At 40.8% G+C, this 23796-nt stretch overlaps 1 protein-coding gene across 1 annotated transcript; it reads left to right on the top strand.

The window, feature by feature from the left end:
• The first annotated feature begins 1502 nt into the window (after positions 1-1502).
• On the top strand, positions 1503-2978 carry cebpb (CCAAT enhancer binding protein beta). The gene has a single exon (XM_012875614.3). The coding sequence runs from the start codon at positions 1668-1670 to the stop codon at positions 2535-2537; it is 870 nt and encodes a 289-aa protein (XP_012731068.2). The 5' UTR covers positions 1503-1667; the 3' UTR covers positions 2538-2978.
• The last annotated feature ends 20818 nt before the right edge of the window (positions 2979-23796 follow it).

Genomic DNA, 23796 nt, shown 5'->3' with positions numbered 1-23796 from the left:
GCCGCTTTATTGCAGTAACTCATGCAAATGGAGCTCCAGCCAGGTCCTGGGCATACACATTAAGCAGTACATGGACATCATTCCCAGTAGTCTCTCGTTTCTGTACTAGAAATCTTTGCCGTTGAGTAAATGCAGTGAAACAACACTGAGATGTGGCTCCCCCCAATCATTTTCAACTCCTCCAGACTCTGGGACGTTGGTTTCCAAATCAAATGCAAATGGTGCTTTCATCTGAAAAGAGAAGTAATTTTTCTTCTCAGCGTGGGTAAGACGCTTCTAACAGTGTCACTGGTTTGGTCGAGGCTTAATGCAAGGAACGCAGCGGCTGTAGTCCACGTCCTGCGTATGTTTGTGAGAGATGGTTCCAGCCACGGTCTGCACCTTGTAAATCTCCACCAAGCTCTTGAATGGGCTTTATTTCAGAATCCTCCCTGTTGTAGCCATTGCTTATGTACCTTCTTCTTGTGCCACACCGTTTCCTTCCACTTAACTTTCAGTTAGTATGCTTGAATTCAGCAGCCTGGGAACTGACAGCTTCTTTAGCAATGGCCATGGTCCGTCTCTCCTTGTTAATAAAGGTCTGCTGGGCAACTGTAAGTTACTGTTTATCTCATGACATGGTAATAACTAACTGTATAAAAAAAAAGATTTAAATGTTATTGACTTCTTGTAATGTGCTCATTTTCCTATCAACTAAGTGCTGGGTTTTCGTTAACTGTATGTAGTTAGAATCAACAGGGGGGGGGGGGGGGCGCTTATTTATTTATTTATTTTTATTTATCCTTTATTTAACCAGGTTATACCCATTGAGATTAAAAAATCTCTTTTGCAAGGGAGACCTGGCCAAGATAGGCATCAAAATTACATCACGTCATTACATAAGTACAAAGACACACACAAGAAAAGCCAAATATGTACTTACAATAAAATCTCATTTAAAACATTGACATGTGAGGGAGTCCAACTCAAAGCATCTCATTTTCAGCTTAAAAATACTCAAAGGAACCAATTTACTAAGTTTCAAGTTGTTGTGAAGCAAATTCCATGTAGAGGGAGCAGAGTAAGCAAAGGCCTTTTTACCCAGCTCAGTACTGACACGTGGGACAGAAAACAAGACAACAGCCTGAGAACGGAGAGAGTAATGACCAGTACTTTTTTTCATAAGAAGTGAACATAAATAAGATGGAAGCGCACCAAGAATAGCCTTATATATAAATGTATACCAATGACAAAGCCTCCGTTAAAACTTATCAGTGTCAGTTTCACTTTCTGAATTGAATTACATGAATAAATAATCTTTTCGGCGATATTCTAGCTCTTCTGAGATGCAAATCTGTGTTTTTTTTTATGTGTTCCCGTGCGAATGTGGACCAATATGTTGCGGGAAATAACCTGAAGAAGTAGTACAGGTTGTTCGGTTGGTTCTGGGGCGCCTGCGTCACGCACCTGCCCAGTTTGGCCCCGCCCCGCTCCTGGATAAAAACCCCCCCTGAGACGCGGAGAGCTGTCAAAAGTGAGCCTCCGCGAACTTCACTGCTGCGTGTCACCACAGGCAGGGGCAGAGGGAGGTCTAAACACAAGCGCATTCCGACACCTTTCGCAACTCCGGTCAGGGCGCCTCACCTCAGCCCTGCGCGCTCCCGCAGTCCAGGCGGCTGTTGAGATCCATGGAAGTGGCCGGCTTGTACGAGGAGGGCGGCTTCGCGATCCACGGCAGAGACAGCATAATCGCTCCCATCGGCGGCGGCTCGTACTGGCGGCTCGGCGACTCGATGACGGAGCTGGGCGTGGAGGAGCGGGAGAGAGCCATAGACTTCAGCGTGTACCTGGACTCAGCCCTGCACTGCCCGCAGCAGCAGCAGCAGCCACAGCAGGGGGACGCGTACTCGGGCTTCCACGGGGACAGCAAGATCAAACGAGCCACGGCTCTGCAAAACTACAAGAACTACTCGCTGCTGAACGAGCTGGAGGCGAGTCAGTGCGACAGCCTGCGGGAGCCCTACGGACTGGCGTACGCGGAGCTGCAGGAGACCCGGGTGGACAGCGTGCTGAGCCCGGACCTGGTGGGGAGCCGCTACAGAGCCGCCGCCGCCGCTCCGGCCGACAGGGAAGACAGCCAGGAAGACTCGAAAATGGACAACGGCTCGTCCGGCTTCGACATGAGGTCCTACCTGCATTACCAGTCCGCGAGTGGCAGTCTGGGGAACATTTCCACCGCGTCCTCGACCTGTTCCAGCCCGCCCGGCACACCTGCGCCGTCAGGTAACGGCAGGTCGCCGTCGCACGGCGGCAAGTCGTCCGGCGGCAAGTCGAAGAAGCGCCTGGACAAGGACAGCGACGAGTACCGGCAGAGGCGGGAGAGGAACAACCTCGCCGTGAGGAAGAGCAGGGACAAAGCCAAGATGCGCAACATGGAGACGCAGCAGAAAGTGCTGGAGCTGGCCGTGGAGAACGACCGTTTACAGAAGCGCGTGGAGCAGCTGTCCAGAGAGCTGGCCACGCTGCGCAACCTGCTCTCTGCCACCGGACAGTGTTAAAGACACCTGGGCTGCGCTCCGGGTGGACTTTCCTGAGCAGCACCGCGCTGAAAACAAAGGGTACTTCTCACCCACTGGTTTACAAGGACACTTTGAATGAGACTGAACAAAGTGGGTGCATGGGCTGCGCAACCATCCACGACTCTTCCTTCACATGTCAGCTTAGCTTTATCCTCAGATGTAATTTTTTTTTTTTTTTGGTGTATGCAGTATTTCTGTGCAGGTTTTACATCCATTCCTGGTGAATTTCTACATTTTGTGTACACTGTGTCTGCAGCAATGGCTGTCAGGGGAAGAGTTGTGCTGCAGTGAAATGATGCAACTATTTGTAATAGTATTGGCAATGAATGAAATGAGTCTAATTATTTAATATTAAAAGGTGAAATGCTTTAATTGTACTTGATATTTTATTGAATTAAAAAGATTTATACTTTGGTTAAAGATTTTCACTCATTATTCTTTTTTTCTTTCTTTTTTTTGGCTCCATGCTTTTTGTGTGCTTGCTTAATATTCACCATGGGCTGTGTAACAGCACGTTTCAAGTTACAACATATTGCAGTGACACAAGCAGCTCAACCGCATGCAATATGTGCAATTTTAAAATTAATTTCTGTTTGTTTATATAGGGCCAGATCACAACTAATGTAATGCCAGGTCCAGTTAATTTCCAGTTAATCCGAAAATGCTACTAAGTCAAATAGATATCAGTGCAATTCAAGATTCAATGGCACGCACAATTTAATTCTAAATACGTAAATAAAAGACTATTACCAGTTTATAATGTAGAGAATCCAAGCCAATTGTTGCAGGAATCCCTCACACTAAGAAAGAATTAACAAATTCAAGTTCATTTTTTGACATCAAACTTGTCAAAATTCATTGATTAGTAAGAAACAACTACATTTAAAGCTTCAATATGCTCATGGGTAATGTGTGCATAACGCGGCTTAACCAGTCCATTGGAATAAACCTCCAAAACCAGACTCCTTAGGTGCCTTTAACTGCCAAGTTTCTGTTTGACTTAATGATTTGACACAAAGTGCACTGATCCTGAAATAAATCCAGCCGATTTATACTGAAATGATACTGCTGAGAGCAGCAAAAAAGCAAACAAAAAAAGACTTGGTCACTCTGCACGCAGCACAGAAATGTTCGTTTTATCTTTAGCACAGGCCTCTGTCAATAGTCTGCAGGGTCCACTGGCCCGGAGAGGGGTTCAAGGTCGCGTGGAGATTAATCAGCAACTAACCTCGTCACACTACCTGCTGAGGTCACACCTGAACAGCCGACAGACTTGGCTGGTTGGGAGCAGAGGCCAGACCTTAGAAAAAGAAAAAAAAAAATCCACTGGTTTAAAACGGGACAGGAGTCAGCAGACGCAGCAGATAAGCTGACCAGTGGCTTCACGCTGGAATTTACCAAGGCCCCAGACTGCATTTTACTGCGTGTGTGTGCACTATATGAATCCTATCTACAAGCAAGCAAAAGCCCAGACTGAGCAGATAAAGACAAGGAGTGTGACGTGATTTAAACAAGTCAGTGTTGGGGAGCAAAGCTTGCTAGACTTGCAGTGGAAAAGTCATGTAGCAGTTTGTTTTTTTTGTTTGTTTTTTTAAAACTGCAGTGTAGAAAGCAGTGTTGTGCTGTTCGTTCCGTGGGGGATGACACTTTGGATGTTTCAACACAGTCAATGATGATCTGGTTAGGTTTTATGAGTTGTGCAACATCCTCCCTTTTCCAACACATTACCACGAGAAGAATGTTACACCCACATTTTAAAAAAAAACACATTGTTATCCTGCATAACAATGGCTGTAAGAGGTTGTGGTTTGGCTTCAGGCCCTCTGGTGTGAAATGAAACGGGGCGAATGACCCCTTCAGAACCAGATTTCTGCCCTCCAAGTTCTCCTCGATGCTGTCTGAAGATTCTTTGAAACATTCTGCGCTTGATTTTCTTCGATGACCCCCCCCCCCCCCAACTCCCTCTTTTCTGCTGGGTTTCCCAACATTGCCACAAGCCGTCCCACTATTGACCCCCCTCCTCTCTGCACACATGCCGGAGGGGGAAATTCCCACAAAGGATGACCTCTCTTCTTCGGAGTTTAGTCCAGCCCTCTTTCCTCGTTTTACCGTCAATGGGCAGTGCCTGTCTGGGAAAAAAAAAAAAACTCCTTGTTGCATCAGAGCCCCTGCTAAAATCTCCTCTGACAAACCAATACAAACACACACCTGTCGTCCCATTGTCTTGTCTTCCCTGTGCCAGTTGTGAAATGGAGGAGATTTTTTCTCCTGAGTCATAACCATATGTAATAAACTGCTCCTTAAACAGTTTGTGCACATTGCTGTAATAATTTAGGAACACAGTGTACACATGGAGGATACTTAGCCCGAATTCAATTCAATACTGTTATGATAAAGCAACAAAACATCCTATATTAATGCCTGTTCTCTTCATAAAGGTGAAGAATTAAGAGTCATGATTTTTTTTGACAGGTGATCAAACAAGAAAAGGTTTCCCTTTGACTCTTTTAAAACTGTAAACAAAAAAACAATTAAACATCAAACAAAAATAATAAATCATGCTCTAGTTTATTGGATGTGGCCCAGAGATCTTCATCAGCATTGCGATCAAACTTATCTTCCAGTCTGATGCCTTTTCATGTTACTAGAGTAAGAAATTAGCTATAAAACACCAGAGTTATAGGGGAAAATTAACCCTACCACTTTCTCTGTTTCTCTGTTTTGCTGTAACACCTTTGATAGGAGAGGTTGTTTCCTTTCTCCCTTTGTGAGCAGGAAAGCAATGTCCAGTGCCACTGTCCTAAATGCTCAATGCCGTCTTAAGATGTACGGAAAAGTATAGATTTTGCTTTTAGCATTTTACAGCAGAGATGCACTAATCAGGCTCATTTGGACGATACCAATCTTTGGTTTTCTTCGAGGTCTGAGCGGCCGATCCGGGTTTCTTACTAACGTCTGTACCATGTATTAAATCATGTATTAGCTTTTTGAATAACTGCACATGCACAAGACTGTCTTACCTGCTGTTTCGCTCCTCAGGGGGATCGCGTGAACAAATCTCCCAAATCCACTCTGGTCTTATTTCTTGCTACCGAGGCCTTCCTCTTCCTCTCTTAAACTTATGAGACAGTTTGCTTCTAGCGACTCAGCCATTTTCAAAGTGTTAGGAATTAGGAGATTACTGAGACTGGACTGCAAAAGGCAGTTACCATGGAAATTACAGATAGACAACAGACTCTGGAGACGCACAGTCTGACATACTTAGACTGGACAGAACGACCGATTAGCGGAAGACATGTCAGCTAGGACACGTCTGCATTATAGTGTGATCTCCTCCACCAATGTGATGAACAGAACACTGATATCATACTGTGCACGCCCTGAAGGAGTGTACACAATGGGTCCTACTTAATGTCTGTGTGAGGAATGAACGGGGCTCTCTCTGGCGTCCAGAAATCTACCTGTCGCGTTGTTGTGTATGAGAGTCCAGTGCTGAAGCTGTAAACATCCCCCTGCCTTTTAGATTAAATATGGTAAAATATAGTTTCGGTTTCAAGGGTCTTTTTATCACTACAGACGTTTACAATAGAAACACCACATTATTGAGGAAAAGAACCTGGGGTGACCGCAGCCAGGTCAATTCTTTAACAAAAGTATACGGTGAGAGCAGTGGAGCTACAATGAACGGCTAACACCAAAGCTAACTGGATACATAAACACTAGAAGTGCGCCTCAAGAAGAAACTAGTAAGGAACGTACATGCACATTGGTGATGTGTGAGCACGTCACAATGATTGCCATGTGGGACAACCAAAGATTGTCCAATATACCTTTAACTCTATACAAGATACAGCTGGAGAGCGGGAGCTCATTTTGAATTTGGACTCAAAATAACATATACTGCAAATTTGTTTTTGTGTTGAATTAATCTCAGTCAAGCACGTTAGATGAAAACCAATATTTGATGGGGTATTTTTTTTTTTTACTAAATTCAGTTGGGTTGATCACTTATGGCTATAGTGGACAATCGTTTTCAACTTTGAGTTACTGTGTTTTCACCTTATCTATTGGTTGTCCCTTATGCCAATCATTGTGACGTGCTCACTTAACGCCAGTGTGCGTGCTCGTTCCTTGTTAGTTTCCGCTTGCTGGTTGCACATGCGCACTTCTAGTGTTTATGTATCCGGTTAGCTTAGCGGTTAGCTTCAGTGTTAGCCGTTCATTGTAGCTCTGCTGCTCTCACCGTATACTTTGAGAGGAACGGAGGAGCAGGTAAGATGATCTTGTACATGCGCAGTTATTCAAACAGGGACTTGGGCGTTACTTACATTTCCGGAAAAATCGGCGACTCTACCTTTAATAAAATAGAAATGTATACAAAGTTAAATTTTTATTTTGGGTCTGAACCCCATTATCCAATCAGTCATGAGCTGTTGTGGCTAATGCTCTCGCGGCGACTTGCGTTGGTGCACACAGTATATGGAAGACTGCTACTGAAGGCTCTTGGTGCGTGCGGCGAACAATGCTCAGCTCCATTAGCGCCCACCATTGGGCTGTAAATCATGCAACAATGTTAGTGGTATGCCAAAAAATGACATAATATGGAAAAATGCAAGGAAACTTGGGGGCTTTTTTTTTTTTTTTTACGTGTCATTGTTTTCTCTAATTAATTACTATGTTGAATTCAACAGAAAATTGAAAGTGGAGTCAAAATTAATATTTTTATTCCCATTCATGAATCAAAGCCTATGTCCCTAACATTTATCTGATATTTGCAAGACACAAAAATTTTTCCCCAACTATTTATTGTTTGTTTGCAGACTGGTTAACGAGTATTTGGCTAAATTCGATTAGCGGCTTATAGATTGGTGCCATGAGTGGATTTATTAAACTTTTCCATAGATAAATCACTATCACAAAAATCCTTTTGTAAAAACATAGCCCTTTTGGAGAACCATAAAAGAGCATCTAGGCTGAAGAATATTCTTTAGACTGATTTTTATCCATTTGTTCAATTTTACCAACTTGTGTCAAGTACAACTGATATTTAAAACACCAGACTGTTCAACCTCACCCTGTATTTTAATTTAAAACATTAACACCCAGGTAAAGCACACTGCTGCTCCTTAAAGGTTTCTGAAGCTGAAGGACAATGTGCAAAATAAAACGGATTTAAGAGCATAAAGCTGATGGACAGAATTAGCTTTATTGATGTCACTGTGACGTTTTTGCTTTCACAGATCAGCAACACGTTCTTATCTTTCACTATCTAATAAGCTAACATGTGCATCACTAACTGCAAAGTCTGCATAAGTATGAAAACAGTAAACAATACAAATGTTTTTTTTTCTCTCTCTCTGAAAATGGTCAGACACATGGACTTTCATACCACTTTCATTTTTTATTTCATTTTCATGCATTTGTTTCACAAGAAAGGAAAAGCTATAACGTCCAAACGAATCCCTGGATAGATAAGAGGCAAAATCATCTCTGCAGAAACTTTAATCTTTATATTGAAACTTTTCTTGCATATGCAAAAACAGGCAAGGTAATCTAAATGGTTACAAAGGAAGAGGAGGCCACAACTGACTCATCAGCACTTCTAACTATCGTTGGTTCCTGAATCCTAACCTCTCTCTTTCATAGGGCATAATCTTTAAGTCCAAATCGTTATTTAATGAATGGTTCTCATTGACTTTTGAGCATACAAGTAGTGAGCAAATATTGTATAAAGCTTTATTGGTAAAGTATGCTAAGTGTTTTAGCTTAGACGTGAAAATCGGCCTCACAAGATAACAGAGAAATTAGAAAATGTGGGTCTAGAAAACATTTTGAAGTGTGAAATGTGTGCGAACCAACTTAAAATGTAGTTTTTCTACACAGTAACCCATGCTATGTGAAGTTCAGACACAGTTTCACACATGACTGTACAGCTGTAGCTCTTTGTCGCTTCGTTTTTATTAAGTTAGTTCAACATCAAAACTGTATGTGACACAGCATAATCCAGTTGTTTAAAGTGTTGCTGCACAGATATCAGTTGTTACACAAACTGGTCGATTGCCACATAGGATTTGTTGACATACAGAGGAATAGAATAACACCCTTGGCTGCTGGGTTTAGTAATACAGGCCTTCGACTGAGCCTTCCTTTACTGTTTCTGCATTTTGTGATTTATTTCCTCACATAGAGGGAAAACGTTTTAAACCTAAATCCTTTTTTCTAAATGTTTTATAATCCTTAAACTAATAGCTAAGAAGCAGTTAAAATTGTATCTGGTTGAATAGGTTCTCCTTGATTTAAAAAAATAAAAATCACCAACAATGTATCACTGTTGCGCCCTTTTTAGAGAACTTTCATTAGGTTGCAGTGTGTTGACTTCAGCATCTTAGATTCCTGTTTTTAGTCTCAGTTGAAGCTGAAATATTTTGTTTTTGACATTTCAGAATTTGTTTCCAGTGTTCACATTGCTGTTATGGTCTATAACTAACCAAGCAACATTTACTGATATTATATATATATATATATATATATATATATATATATATATATATATATATATATATATATATATATATATATATCCCTATCCGTTTGATACTAACTACACTGCTGACATCACTTCTCTGATTAAGTTAAACACGTGCACTACATCCCGGGGATGTAGTGCACGTGTTTAACTTAATCAGACCCCCTCCCAAAACAACCAAATGGCAGCAGGGTGAAAGTAAACCCCCAGCTATTAATATCAGCCCAGTTTTACTTATTAGACCTATACAAACATGTTAAATATTGGATGAAAACGGCCAAAACCAATGTTAATGCAGATACGTCTGTAGAGGCGGGAGACAATATGTCAGCAGTGAAGCCGTCTAAAAGAAGGGACTGAGCAACCTGTCCTTCTTGAGGAAGTTAAGCATTTGTTACTTCAAGGCTGGACTATTGTAATTCTTTACTATCAGGAAGTCCACAAAATTAAGTTCAAAGTCTTCATCTGATTCAAAATGCTGCAGCAAGAGTTCTGATGAAAATCATCAAGATGGATTATATTTCTCCAATTTCAGCTTCCCTTCATTCACTTCCTGTTAAATCAAGAATTGAATTTAAAATTCTCCTCCTCACGTATAAAGCCCTTAATAATCAAGCTCCATCATATATCAGAGCTCTGATTACCCCGTATGTTCCTAACAGAGCACTTCGCTCTCAGACTGCAGGTCTGCTGGTGGTTCCTAGAGTCTCTAAAAGTAGAATGGGAGGCAGATCCTTTAGCTATCAGGCTCCTCTCCTGTGGAACCAACTCCCAGTTTTGGTCCGTGAGGCAGACACCCTGTCTACTTTTAAGACTAATCTTAAAACTTTCCTTTTTGACAAAGCTTATAGTTAGAGTAGCTTATGTTATCCTGAGTTATCTCTGTAGTTATGCTGCTATAGGCTTAGGCTGCTTGAGGACATCAGGGTCTATATTTCACTCTCTGCTGAGTTCTCCTACTAATTTTAACTTTTTGTTCTGTCTTTTTTCTCTCTCTCTCTCTCTTCATAGCAGGTACACCTGGTCTGGCGTTCTGTTAGCTGTGACACCATCCAGGGGAGGCAGATGGCGTGATGATAATAAAGATGATTATTACCATCTGCCATCATTACCATATAGCATAGAAAGTACTCCTGGATCAATGTGAGCTTCTGTGCTTTCTGTGTCTCTGCTCTGTCTTCTGTAACCCCCAGTCGGTCGAGTGGGGTGGTCGAGTGGCCGTTCATACTGAGCCTGGTTCTGGTTCTGATGGAGGTTTTCCTCCCTGTTAAAGGGAAGTTTTCCTCTCCACTGTCGCTTTATGCTTGCTCAGTATGAGGCATTGCTGCAAAGCCATCAACAATGCAGACGACTCTCCCTGTGGCTCTACACTCTTTCAGGAGGAGTGAATGCTGCTTGGAGAGACTTGATGCAATCTGCTGGGTTTCCTTAGTCTGTATGATTTGATTGAATTTGACTTTGTAAAGTGCCTTGAGATGACATGTGTTGTCAATTGGTGCTATTTAAATAAAATTAAATTGAATCATCTGTAAGTCTGTTGTTGAGGGTGTCATCTCTTCTGTCATCATCTGTTGGGGCTGCAGCATCAGAGCCATGGACCTTAAAAGGCTCAACAACCTAATAAAGAAGGCTGGTTCTATTCTGGGGACGACTGGAACCTCTGGACACTTGTTGTCTAGAGAAAACAGAGTGTCTTTAGTCAGAGGCTTCTTCAAATTTGTTGTAATAAAAGCCGCTACAAGAGATCTTTCCTGCCAACAGCCATCACTATCTACAATAACTCTTTGAAGAATTTGGATGAATATGAGTTACGACGACACTTAATTTCCCTTCGGGATCAATAAAGCATTTCTGAATTTGATATATTATCCATTCCTAAAAATAAGGTCTCAATATAGAAACAGGTTTGTAACTTTTTTTTAAAGTAAAATGTTTTGGGTGTAATGTCAGGAGAAAGTTTAAATTGCTAATTTTTTGTCTTGCAACATCTTTTTTATCTCTACATATTTGAGAAATGAGGCGACATGAAAGTCAAATACTTCCCTATTCTTAATTCAGTCTCAGCTGAGCTGTTGTGTCTTTATTCCTAAAGCTCCAAATGTTTTTAGTCACAGACAGATCTACTGGGCTGCAGCCGGTCAGTTTAAGCACATTTAATAAGCCTGATGTTATTGTATAGAGACATTTTTTGTAATGAAAATTCATTGTTTAGATGGCGGCATGAACAACAGTCGCCATTGCTGAAAATAGTTTATCAATGATATGCCTTCTAGTAACAAACTGAACAGTCCCTTTGGTCTTTAGTGAAGACAATTGTGTTAAATATCTTCGATGAAACCTTCTAATGTGATTTGTTAGTTCATTTCTTTCTTATTAATTTTTTATTTGATCAGAAACAGAAAATAAAAGTAAAGCTTTGTCGTGTAGGCCTTCTTTTGCTCATTTGTCATATTAAAAGATGGTTTTCCAGTTTGCAAATTATTCTGAATAATTACATTTGACTCTTTAACAATCATAAACTGAACTCTTTTTGGTCTAGCAATATAAGAACAGTATTTGGGTCAGTTGTTCTTTGAAATTACTTGCTGTAATTAGCCAGTTTTCATAATTGAATTGAAAGCTGATTTTAATGCACCAAAGTCTGCATTTGAGTAATTAAATATCATTGGATAGATGTTACTATGAAATTAAAGAGAATGTCAAAAGTGTGTTTATTAAAATTAAACACAAATATTGAGTCCTGCACACGTACTTTGTGTTGTACGTAACATTTTCAATTGTAGGATTTTAACTGTCCTTTAGTAATTTTGCCCTAGTTAAAAACTAAAATCTTCCATCTGCATCAGTCACCTGGACTAAATCTTTCTTGAAATTCAGTTGGGGGGGGCACCCAAAATCAGTACAGGGGCCACAAATGGCCCCTGGGCCGCACTTTGGGCATGCCTGGTCTACGCTAATTCTGTTAGAGCCAGATACTATGCATCACGACATCAGGATGTCATGCAACAGACCCGGTGGTTTGGTGTTTTGATGGAAAGATGTCAGCCACCAGCACCTCAAATATATCCAGTTGGAGATGTTTCTATGGAGATGGACAAAACTAAAAACAAGACAGTCTCATACTTGCGGGTGTGCATAGCTCTTGTTTACTTGAATCTGTAAATAATCCAATGCTGTTGTCCAAGAGATGATCGTCACCAGGAGAAAGCTGCATAGTAGCTGTTTCTTGGAGCTTAACTCTAACCCTTGCTTGGCTAAATCCCCTTTGAACGTCCAGCTGCTAGCCCTCTGCATTCCTTAACAGGCTCAAATGATCTGCAGTTTTTTTTCACAATTTGAACCTCATATTAAAGCTGTGAATCCAAAACAATATTTAAATATTTGATTTTATCTGGTTTGGGGACTTCCCTCTTAACAAAAGCAGTAAGATTATTATAAACTTAGGAGCCTGATCAAATAGACAATGAGACACTTTTGGTTTAGTTGAGAAAAACAGAAAGCAACACCACTACAAGACTTTTTTTTTATTAACTTTTTAGTCTTTTCAGTTGCATCATCTGCATTAATTTAATACTAAGCAACTTTACAACATAAGGTAATTCTCTAATACTCAAGATGAAGAACAGTGTTTCAAAGGGCAATCTTATACCAGTACTAATGACGTGTCATTCTCTCTTTTTTAATAAATTTAAGAAGACAATTATGTTATACTTAAAGGATGTGTATTTAACAGAATACCTCCACATACTACTGAAAAACTCAATATCTATGACGACGACGATGATCTTTGTATACCCAAATTCTACATACATTGCAATACATTTTATAAGTGATTATTTAATGTAATCTAAACTCATCACTATCACTTGAGCCTTCCTAAAAATCACAGGCAAGCTTGTCCTGTTTTACTTGAGACTTCCATCCAGGTTCGTTATTGAAGAAAAGGCCCTCCGGATGTCCGGACCTTTGGCTCTGACGGGAAACCAGGCCGGCTGAGATACCGTAAGACAACCAGAACATGATCTGTCTTGAAGTGAACCAGAATTTCAACATCTCATGGTTCACTTCTGCTATTTCGCCGTAGATGACTGTGAAAACACAACGCTGACGTGCGGAAGCAACTTGTGGTCACTACGCAGCAAGTATCACTGCCCAGATGTTGTGTAACAGCACTATCTTTTTGCAAAACGAACGCCGGCTTAATTATTGGAGGAATATTTCTGTGAGAGGGGATCATTTCAGTGCAGTTGCAGCTTAAAGGGATGTAGCGTGATCAAGAGCTGCAGCAAAACGTTCAACCAAATATATGATTGACGCCTTATTAAACTTCACTGAATGTTTATATTCATCTTAATCTGACTCAACACTACAGCGTCTTAGCTGCTACTTGTGCTAAAATAATAAAAGGTGTCAAGTAGCACCAGAAAGGTCTCAAGCAATGACAACTGCATGGTGACCAGAACCTCTTCTTGTTCTTCTATTTATGTAATTATTAATAAAAACAAGGAGAGGTAGAGAACACACTGACCGTATTTATTAAAGTAGTGATGTAACAAACAGAAGCCCTAATTTATGGCGACAAAATGGCTAATATCAGTTTACTTTTGGACTTTTTCTTTGTTTCAAAAGCTGTTTTTGACAAAATACATAAAATCTAAAGTCTCAATATTTACATTGTTTGAAATTCTTCCTGACATCTGCAATTGGCTCTGAAATGTTGGGCATCAAGTTCTTGGTCAAACTCTGTTACCCATTCTTGTCTTATGGGCTTGGAGTTGATAATGATATTTATTTTTATATATTTTATTAATCTACTTGCTTTTAAGACGCAAGTTCTTAATGGGGTTAGGGGTTTTTATGACACTGAGTTCAAAATTTTCAGTCTTCTGGTCTTTGAGCCACTTTATGATTTTATTTTACCTTTTCAAACATGCTGGAAAATACACAGGCACAAAATTGTTACCCAAATTGGTAAAATGCACCCCCCGGCATGGATTATATCACTGTTTGCTCCATTTACTCTCCAGACAAATTTTCTATACAGTATGTCCTAAACATTTAAGTCATTAGAATCCCTTTGCAGTCATTTTTTGGTGTCCATCCCTGTACATCCTGCTGAATTTCAGTCCTTGGCCTTGATGCTTTTCCTGGACTGAAGTGACTTCTACGCTGCGGTCCAACACGCTTCAGTACTCTGTAAATACTGATGCAATCACACCATTTGAGGACACATTTGCCAACATAAGAAGATAAGATATCACAATTTTTTTACTGTGTATATATAGGACAAGTCTGCTAAGTAGATGGAATGATTTTCACTTGATGCTTTTGACAGATTCAAATGTGCTGGTGATATGATTAAACTAAAGATAAGTTTTAAGTGAATTCATCTCTTTTTAACGGGATATTAGGCTTCTGTTTACTCTGCAGAATAATGTTAACACAGTGCGAGAACCACATTAAACCAGAGCCACAACTCACACAACTGGAACTAGATTATGGACTTTCAGACAAAGAGACCAGACTCTCTGTACATTGGCAGCAGGACAAATAAGTATGACTGCAATCATGCTGAGCACGGGTGTCCCTCACCTGCAAAGTCCAAATTAGGTTTGTTGATAAAGGTTTTTTATGCGTCATCGCTGATAATGACAAAGAGCCACACAAAGGGGAAATGGAACACCTGGTGAGCTGCTGCCAGAATTACAACCTATCTCTAAATGTGAACATATTTTCATATTTCATTCAACTGCTTCATGAAAATGTCATGAAAGCATGCAATGTGATGGAAAAACAATTTCAATAATACGAAATGCAACAGTATTGTTGCCTGTGTGAACCCAAAAGAAGACGGTTTTTGGAATGGCCTAGTCAAAGTCTTGTCTTAAATCTGATCGAGATTCTTTGGTGCGACCTTAAACAGGCCGCTCATTGTCTAAAAACATCCAGTGTGTCCGAATTATAACATTTACAATGATCCCCTTAATGAATAAAGTCGACAAATGAAAACCGATTTTTGTATCTTTGGTATTGGCGATCCAAAACATTTAAGTGTGACAAAAACTACAAAAACAGAACGGAACTGAAGGCACACCTGTAGATGATTAAAAACAAATCTGCCAATGTATTGAACAATCTGTATAATATGATTGAATTTGACTTTGTAAAGTACCTTGAGATGACATGTTTCATGAATTGGCGCTATATAAATAAAACTGAATTGAATTTAATTGAATTGAATCAGGAAGAGAATTGTGAACCTACCTTGCTCATCCATAGGTACGATGCCCAGATATTTAAATGTTCCATTTTCTTCTGTTCAATCAATTAGGTGCTAGTATAAAGGAAGGTCCAGCCATTAGCCTTGGATCCTTGGAGATGGATTTTACAGAGCGAGTCATGGTGCTGTATGTAATGTGGAAAGCTGAACAATGACATCAGCGTTTCTGGGTCTACCAGATCCTCCAGGAAAACACCCGGTTTGGCGAGTATCACCACCTGTAGCTGCGTCTGGATGACGGTTGCTTCCAGCAGTACCTCCGTCTTTCCAGGACCCGGTATGAGGAGCTGCAGCCCCACATCAGGGAACAGATCACCCTCCAGGACACGAACTACAGGCATCTTCGCTCAGTAAATCCATCATTGCTCAATAGAAATATAGCCTAGGTGTACGGTCCAAATATGCAACACATTAAAAACATTTTTCGGAGCACTTTAACCTGACGCGAATTGACAGAAAAGTTCCGATTGTTGAACTCAAGTGAAATTTCTCTTTGGTCTATTCGCAGTTTTGCTTCACTCTATTTGTCCAATTCGGGCCATTCATACCGCTTGAAATGCGTCGTTCGCATCGCGGATTGTTAATTCTCTCCTGAACACGTCTTTACATAGGGATAACATGTAAATCACTCACTCTATTCGCTTTGTTCGCGTTCAGTGTAAACGTACCTTTAGGGTATTTCATAAAAATTTAAATTGTCAATCAACAGAGTGCTTAAATCAAAGCCACAGTGGCTACGTTCACACTGCAGGCCTTGATGCTCAATTCCGATTTTTTTGTGAAATCTGATTTTTTTTGCGTGTCCGTTCACATTTCCAAATATATGCGACTTGTATGTGATCTCCTGTGTGAACTGCATTTATTCGCCTAAGTGTCCCGCATGCGCAGTAGAGGACGCGATGACGTCATACGTAGCAAGCGTGCTCATTGTTTGCGGAAGTAAACATGGAACGTAATGCTGCAGCATATCATGCGTTCTTTAAGTTATTCTCCAACCGGAGCCAGCACATTACCAACGCAATCTTTTTGAGAAGATCAAAAAGGAAGAGAGCCTAATTTTAGCGACGTGAGCAGCTTTACTGATACGGACATTTTATCATTCATAATTTTCGAATGACAAAGGCAACCTTTATGAATCTCTTTAGCGCTCTCACGTAAAAACACACATCTTCGGCGGCCATAGCAGCGAGTAAACGCGTTGCCGTGGGGCTGTATGGACTTGCAACAGGTGCTTGTTACCGCACAATAACCAACCTCTTTGCCATAGCCAGGTCCACCGTTAGTGACGTTTGTCGAGTATCAATGACGTGTAGATCGGATAAATGCGACCCGGCCGTACAGACACAGGTCTCATTTGAAAAGATCAGATACGTATCAGATTCAGGACCACATATCCAAGAAAAAATCCGATCTGTGTCATTCAGACTGTCATGAAAAGAACAGATCCAGGTCGCATATGGGCAAAAAAATCGTAATTGGGTCACTTCAGGCTGCAGTGTGAAGGTAGCCAGAGAGAGTGAAACAGAAAGACTGATACAGCAGGCTAGTCCAGTTTGCTGAGATGTCATTACAGCAGCTCAGAATGGTACTCAGTAGTTTTTATGGCCCCCACATACTTGTATGCATGGCTGACAACGTCGGGGGAATGCTCCTTAGGAGAATAGTGTCCTGAGGCATCTCCTCCCAGATACTGACCGGGGCATCTCTGAGCTCCTGGACAGTCTGAGGACAAACTCAGTGGCGTCAGAGGGACCTAAACATGATCTCTACTTTTTTGGCCCACTTGAATCTTTTTCAGGGCTATCACAGAGCTACTACGATCTTAGCGCTGTCTCACGCAACTTTAATCTACTATTCCTATTGGTGCAGAATCCATTCGCGTCAACGTTGGCATCGTGACCACAACTAAATATTTGTATATTTTGGACCCATCAAAATTTATAGAACAATTATTTATATGCTATATATTTGTTTTTCAGTCATATGAATACTTTTATTCTGCACCACTCTAGACGTTCTGTGGCCATATTGGTAATTTTGTATTATTATTTTGATGAAAAATTAAAGTAGCTATCACCGTTAATTTTTATGAGCATAAGCAGTCATAACCAGAGCCTGGATAGACTATACAATATAACCACTTGAAAACGGTCAATGTTAATGTTGATCATATTTTTTTTACTTATTTTTAATGTGTGCCCTTATTTGAGGATAACACATTTAAATCTCTTTGGAGTTTTTATATTTTGATAACTTAGTGTCCCAGCTGTACCTGAATGCAGCTTCTGGGAAAATACGCTCTCATCAACCGAGATTCCTCTAACTTGCATCTCATGGGAAAGAGTTTTGGCTGACTGTATGCTACATGTAGCCGGATTCGGACATCAACTGATTTTTCTCCGCTACCTGTGATTTTTACATTCGGCTTGAGGTTGTTTCATGTGAATAATTAAATTCACCGTAGAGTGAGCTACTTAGCACCGCTGAAAAATGGTTTTAAAATTGGCGTAAAGCTTGGTCCACCTTTCTTTTTTCCATCATGAATCTAACTGAATACTAAACCTTGTTGCTACCAATAGGCAGACCTTAAAGATAGCTGGGAGTCCTCTGTGTTTAGTTACGTGTTCTCCTTTTGAAGTTGTGCAATGGACCGCAGTGTTACTCTCTCATTTCAGCACACAAACATTCTGCATGCATCCAACTTTTAAAAAAAATTCTTTATTTTCTCTGCATGCCTACCAAACTGACAGGGCTGTGGCGAAAATTAGCGGCATGAATGTGTACCGTTACACCGCTACCAGCCATCATACTGATCAGGAAGGAGACGGATTCTGTATCAGAGTTGAACATATTTAGGTGCGAAATGTGTGAAGAAACCCCAGAACCAGGAATGTGGAGCGCACATTTTTGGGGTCAGGTGCTCAAGCAAAAAAAAAAAAGGGGACACCTATCGATTTGTTCATAAAATAAATGAATAAAAAACAGTAGGCTAAATGATCAAATTGATCAAATTGAATAAATAAACAAACACCAAGAGGAAATTAAAACAAGGCCATATTGTGCATGTTTTTTAATGATCAAACAATATATCAGATTGTCATCATTTTCTTACTTAAAACTCGTCAAAGATCTGCTCTAAATAATTGAAATCAAAACTAACCAAAACATTTTTTTATCATTTTCAGCTCTTTATTGAGCTATACTTGACATTCTCCTGCAAAATATTTGTGGTCACGCTTTTTCCCCCATCGGGGCTTTCACACCAAATAATTAAGATTGTAAATGAAACAAAACCATTTAACTGGTGTAATTTGTAAAGCTCTCTTCCAATTCTCTTTCAATCTGCCTCTATCTCACCTTGTCTCACTCTTTATTAAACCTGACCATCATCCGTAAAAACAGCCGGACACGGTTTTGAAACCACAGATTTCAAAACATGTAGACTTTGCGCCCAAATGCACTTTTTGTATGAAAAGGCAAACATTTGCAGCAGGTGTGACACTTAATGTGCACGGCATGGATCAGGCCTGGGCAGAATTCCTAACTAATAGAAGAGAGAGAAATTTAATTTTTTTAAATATGGATGATTGAAGAACAAATTGGGCTCCAGCAGAGAAGTAGCTTTTTTCCTCCAGGAACAAAAAGGGCAAGTGCTTGATCACCACTAGGGGTCTGTTTGGGCACGTCTGCCCAGAACAAAAGCAAAAGACCTTAAAAGGCTTAAACCGGTAAGAGAGTTTCATCCTCCACTATGAATCGAGTCCAGCACCAACATGAGCTAAAAGGTCACTCAGCAACGAAAAAGCCATTACTCCAAAATCCATCTATCCATTTTCTAACACGTCTATCCCTTGTTGGGTCACGAGGCGTTGCTGGTGTCCATCTCCAGCTGTCAATAGGCGAGAGGCGGGGTACAACCCAGTCCATCGACCAGAAGGTCCTGGGTTCGAGTCCTACCCTTGTCCTGGGTCTTTCATAGAGTTTGCATGTTCTCCCTGTGCATGCATGGGTTCTCTCCGGGTAATCCGGCTTACTCCCACAGTCAAAAAACACGCTAGGTTAATTGGCCTCTCTAAATTCTCCTTAGGTGTGAGTGTGTGTGAGAATGGTTGTTTGTCTCTGTGTTTCCCTGCGATAGACTGGCGACCTGTCCAGGGTCCATTGACAGCTGGAGATAGGCACCAGCACCCCTCGTGACCCCACAAGGGATAGACATGTTAGAAAATGGATGGATGGATGGGAAGGGATAGTTTTACAGTTTGCAAATCAGCTCAAAGACAAAAAATCTATAATTTTTGGATACATGCCTTGCGGTCTGATTGACACCAACCCATCCATCCACTTCCTTTCCAGGGGGATGGTTCCTATTGCCAGCGATCGTTGACGGAGAGATGGGGTATACCCTGAGCAGTCCATCACAGGACAACACAGAGACACGCGGGACAAACAGCCACACATGTGCACGACCACACGCCTAAGGGATCCCATGATTTAACCCGACTGAAACTGAAATAAGATAGTCTGGTCATGATGACTGTTGTGACATTCAGAGAAAATGCTGGGAAGCTTGCAAACCTGTGAGCCTCTAACAAATTACTGCGAAATATGGGAGTGGCAGCATCATTTAGTGTGGGTGTTTTGCTGCAGGTAGGATTGGTTAACTTCACAAAACAAGTGGCATTATGAAAGAATATGGAAATCATGACGAAACCTGTCAAGCTCTCAGCCGGTAAGTTAAAGCGTGGGCTCAAATGCTTCTTCAAAATGGTTAATGTGGCAAAGCATACAGCCAATTTAGTTACACAGTGGCTTTTGGAAAACAAGGCAAATGTTTTGTAGTGACATTCACTACTCCTGATCTCAGTCCCATAAAAAGTTTACACATCCATCCATTGTCTTCCGCTGATCTGAGATCAGCTGACTTCTTTGAATTCAGAGACGCAGTGGCTCTATTAGGATAACAGAGCCTGGCTGAGTCACATACCCCGGGCTCTATGATAGCTACCACTGCTCCCTAAGGGATGGGAGAAATACAGAAGACAAATTTCTATGGAACATTCAACTGCAATGACAAATAAAGATTTCTTCTTCTTCTTAGACGAACCGGTGAATCTAGAGCTTTGCATTTTGGCTCAAATCTTTCTTCACCACAGCAGACCAGACCAGAGCCCGCATTACTGTGGACGAAGCCCAAACCCATCTCAAATTAACTAGTCTATCTTTAAAAATGTCTCTCAGATCGTTCTGGTATTTGTAAAATATCAATAACTGCAAAAAAACAAGAAAGGTTTATTTCATAAAGATATTGCGAATTTAAAAAAATCTCAGGAACATTGCGAGGAATAAAAGATGATTTCATCATCATGACTTTCATTTGCAAAGTCTTTGTCACAGGATGCAAATGTAAATGAAAGGCCAGATCTGAGTTGTTTGTGTGGAGGGCTTGAACGTAATATTGTAAATCTCAGCAAGTAAATAACGTTACTAATTCAAACGCTCTGAAATGTGAGTTATCCGAGCCATCAGAGCAGCCTCAAACTACTTCATGTTTTTCCTTGAATTTGTCACCTACTTCGTGAAAAACAGAACATCATTCAAGGTGCTTCGTTATAGTCAATACTGAAAGTTCTGTCCTCTGCTCTGTTCCTCAAAGCTCTGCCTTCAAAACTTTCCTAGATTACCAGACATCTGAGTCGCTGCGCCAGTCAGGCCAACATCCCGTTTTATTTTGACAACCAGGTTCTCAATATGAGAATATTATAGAAGTGAAAACTCTATCCTCTGCTATTCTGATCATTTTCAAGAAACACTTCCTCCAGCTGTAAAGCCTCAGAAGGCAAATCATTGTTACCTGAATATTTTTAGTGTAATTTTTTTTCTTTTTAAAAACAAAGCAAGGTGTATATTCTGATTAAAGATTTTTTTGTTAAATCCAATAGTCTCCAGAAAGAACTGAGGTCAGATTGTTCTCCTCTGATCTTGTGATTACATGAAACAGCCTGAGGTGATAATCTTTCTAAAATATTACATCTCCGAAGCAGAGAGGTGTTGTTGTTTTTTTTAGCCGTCCGCTTATGTAATCACAGAACAAAATGATAAAATAGTAATAAGGGATGCTTAGAATTAGTACAGATTACTCAACAGGAAGTAGGGCGTGTGGATGCAGGTGGCAACAATGCAAAAAATGTCACCACCCACACTAGTTTAACTATGTGGCGATCCTCACGTTCGCTGCTGCATCTTCCCCTCCGAGCGGCAAGCTGGCTCCGACTCGGAGCTGGCGTGCGTTTGGTGCTTCAGGAAATCAAACTCACAGTCGTCACATGAAACGCATCAATTTTAGCTGTCTTATTTTTTTTTTCACCGCTGCTAGGAGTCAAAAACATCAACAGCAAACCAAAGGAACACAAATGATGACATCTGCGGTGAGCCAGAGAGGTCAACCAAACTTTGTTTACATGCATCTCGACGTCAAACGTCATCGGTGTGCCGTGTGCTTGAGACGGGGAAGCACCAGCTCCAGTATGTCAGTATTTACGCTCTGACCTACATGCATGAACTTAGTTTGTCATAGGCGATAGTGTGTGCCACAGCAGTGTGCGTGTGTGACGGTTGGTCCTCAAAGCAGCAACCAGAGGGGGGCAGGAACAGGAAGAGGAACTGCTCACGAGTGAATGTCTCAACAAACGTAAACCAAAGACATCAGACTCTGAGACAGCAGCTTAATGAGAGCAGCACTGTGCTTTTCCATTGCAGCTCAGAAACAGCCCAGCTGCTTGTTTTGCAGGAAAATGTTTCCCGTGACTGAAAGCTCATCATATTGTTGCGTTAATCATGATGCACTTATGCTGAGGTTGCATGACTAGCTCGGACCATCCGCAGACTATCGTACAGTTATTTGTTGGGATCAATGCACAACGCTTCCTGTCCTCTGATCCAAAGCGGTCCGAAGTGAAGGGAAATATCTTTCAGCAACCTGAAAAACTGTTTAGCGATTCCTTAATATGAGGTCAATAATAAATACTCAAATACAGATAAGTAATGTACATATTTGCACTGTGTTACAGTCAAAGTATGGCATAATTGTGCATGTATACATGGTTTTAGTCTTAAATGTCAACCTAAGAAACCTGAAAAATGTTACTTGATTCTGTATTCAGCCTCCTCCACTCTGATAGATCAGATTCAGTGCAAGAAGTTGCCTTCAGAAGTCATCTAAAGAGAGTAAACCTGTGTATAATATAATGTCTGTATATATACAGCTGGCCTCAGAGGGTTTTTTTTTAGAGAACATTTGTGATCTGCATCATGAAGACCAAGGGACGCAATAGACGGGCCAAGGATACAGGTGCCGAAGTTTTTAAACAAGTGCTAGGTTAAAAATAGTGGCAGAGTTTCAAACCTACCAAGACACAATTGTTTATCTAAACGCGCCACAAACCTGTTCTTTTACAGTAGAGTGGCATAAAGAACCCGTTTAATAAAGGAAAGCAGTAAGAGATTGTGGTTGCAGTTTTCCACAGGCATTGTAGGAGACAGCAAAGACGTGGAAGTAATTGTCGTGTCAGATGAGACTAAAACCTAACTTTCTGGCCTACAAACAAAACACTATATGTGGAGGAAAACTAACATTGCACATCACCCTGAATACACCAACCCCAGGGGGAAACATGGTAGTGGGGGACAGGGAAGCTGGTCAGAGTTAATCTCAAGACAGAGGAACCCTGGGAGAAAACCAGTGAGAGGCAGCAAAAGCCAGCAACCCTAAACAATGAGCCAGAGCTACATGTTGTATTGATCTCTAGGAATGGCCTAGTCAAAGCACAGCAGATATAAATCCAATATAGAACCTGTGGCAAGACTCAAACACAACATTTTTATTGCACTTTTCTAGTCATTTTACAACTCAAAAAGCTTTACACTGCACACACATACAAGCATATATTCAAGCACCATGGAAGCTGGAATCAAACCTACAACTTTCCGACAGTGTTGACAGATGCTTACTGTCCAATCTTTCTGAGCAATTTAGCGAAATAAAAAGATAAAATTCAGTCTCTGGAGGCACAAATGTAGTTGAGACGTACCACAAAAGACTTAAGAGCTATATTTGCCACAAAACAAATTGAATACAAAAGCATAACACAATTTTCAGTTTTATTTGTAAAACGTTTTTTTTAAAAAAAAAACAACATATTGTTCGCCTGCCACTGCAGTACAATAATGTGACAAACTTTAAAAAAAAAAGTTCAGGAGGGTATGGAGTTAGACGCCACTGCACATTGCACAAATGATCAGACGTGGGAGCGCTGTCTTTCAGCATAATAGGGAGTGGTAATTGTGATCCTGGGGCTTTCAGAGAAAGAAAAATAGATTTTATTAACTTTAGACACAGAAGAACCTCCAGTCTCCTCCTGTTTTCAGTATGGAAG

Source organism: Fundulus heteroclitus, chromosome 1 (genome assembly GCF_011125445.2).
Source record: "Fundulus heteroclitus isolate FHET01 chromosome 1, MU-UCD_Fhet_4.1, whole genome shotgun sequence".
Classification (NCBI taxonomy): domain Eukaryota; kingdom Metazoa; phylum Chordata; class Actinopteri; order Cyprinodontiformes; family Fundulidae; genus Fundulus; species Fundulus heteroclitus.
This window is presented reverse-complemented; position numbering and strand designations above follow the sequence as displayed.

What these genes read in the sequence shown, in the direction of transcription:
- cebpb (XM_012875614.3), top strand. Translation starts at nt 1,668, where the DNA reads ATGGAAGTGGCCGGCTTGTACGAGGAGGGCGGCTTCGCGATCCACGGC.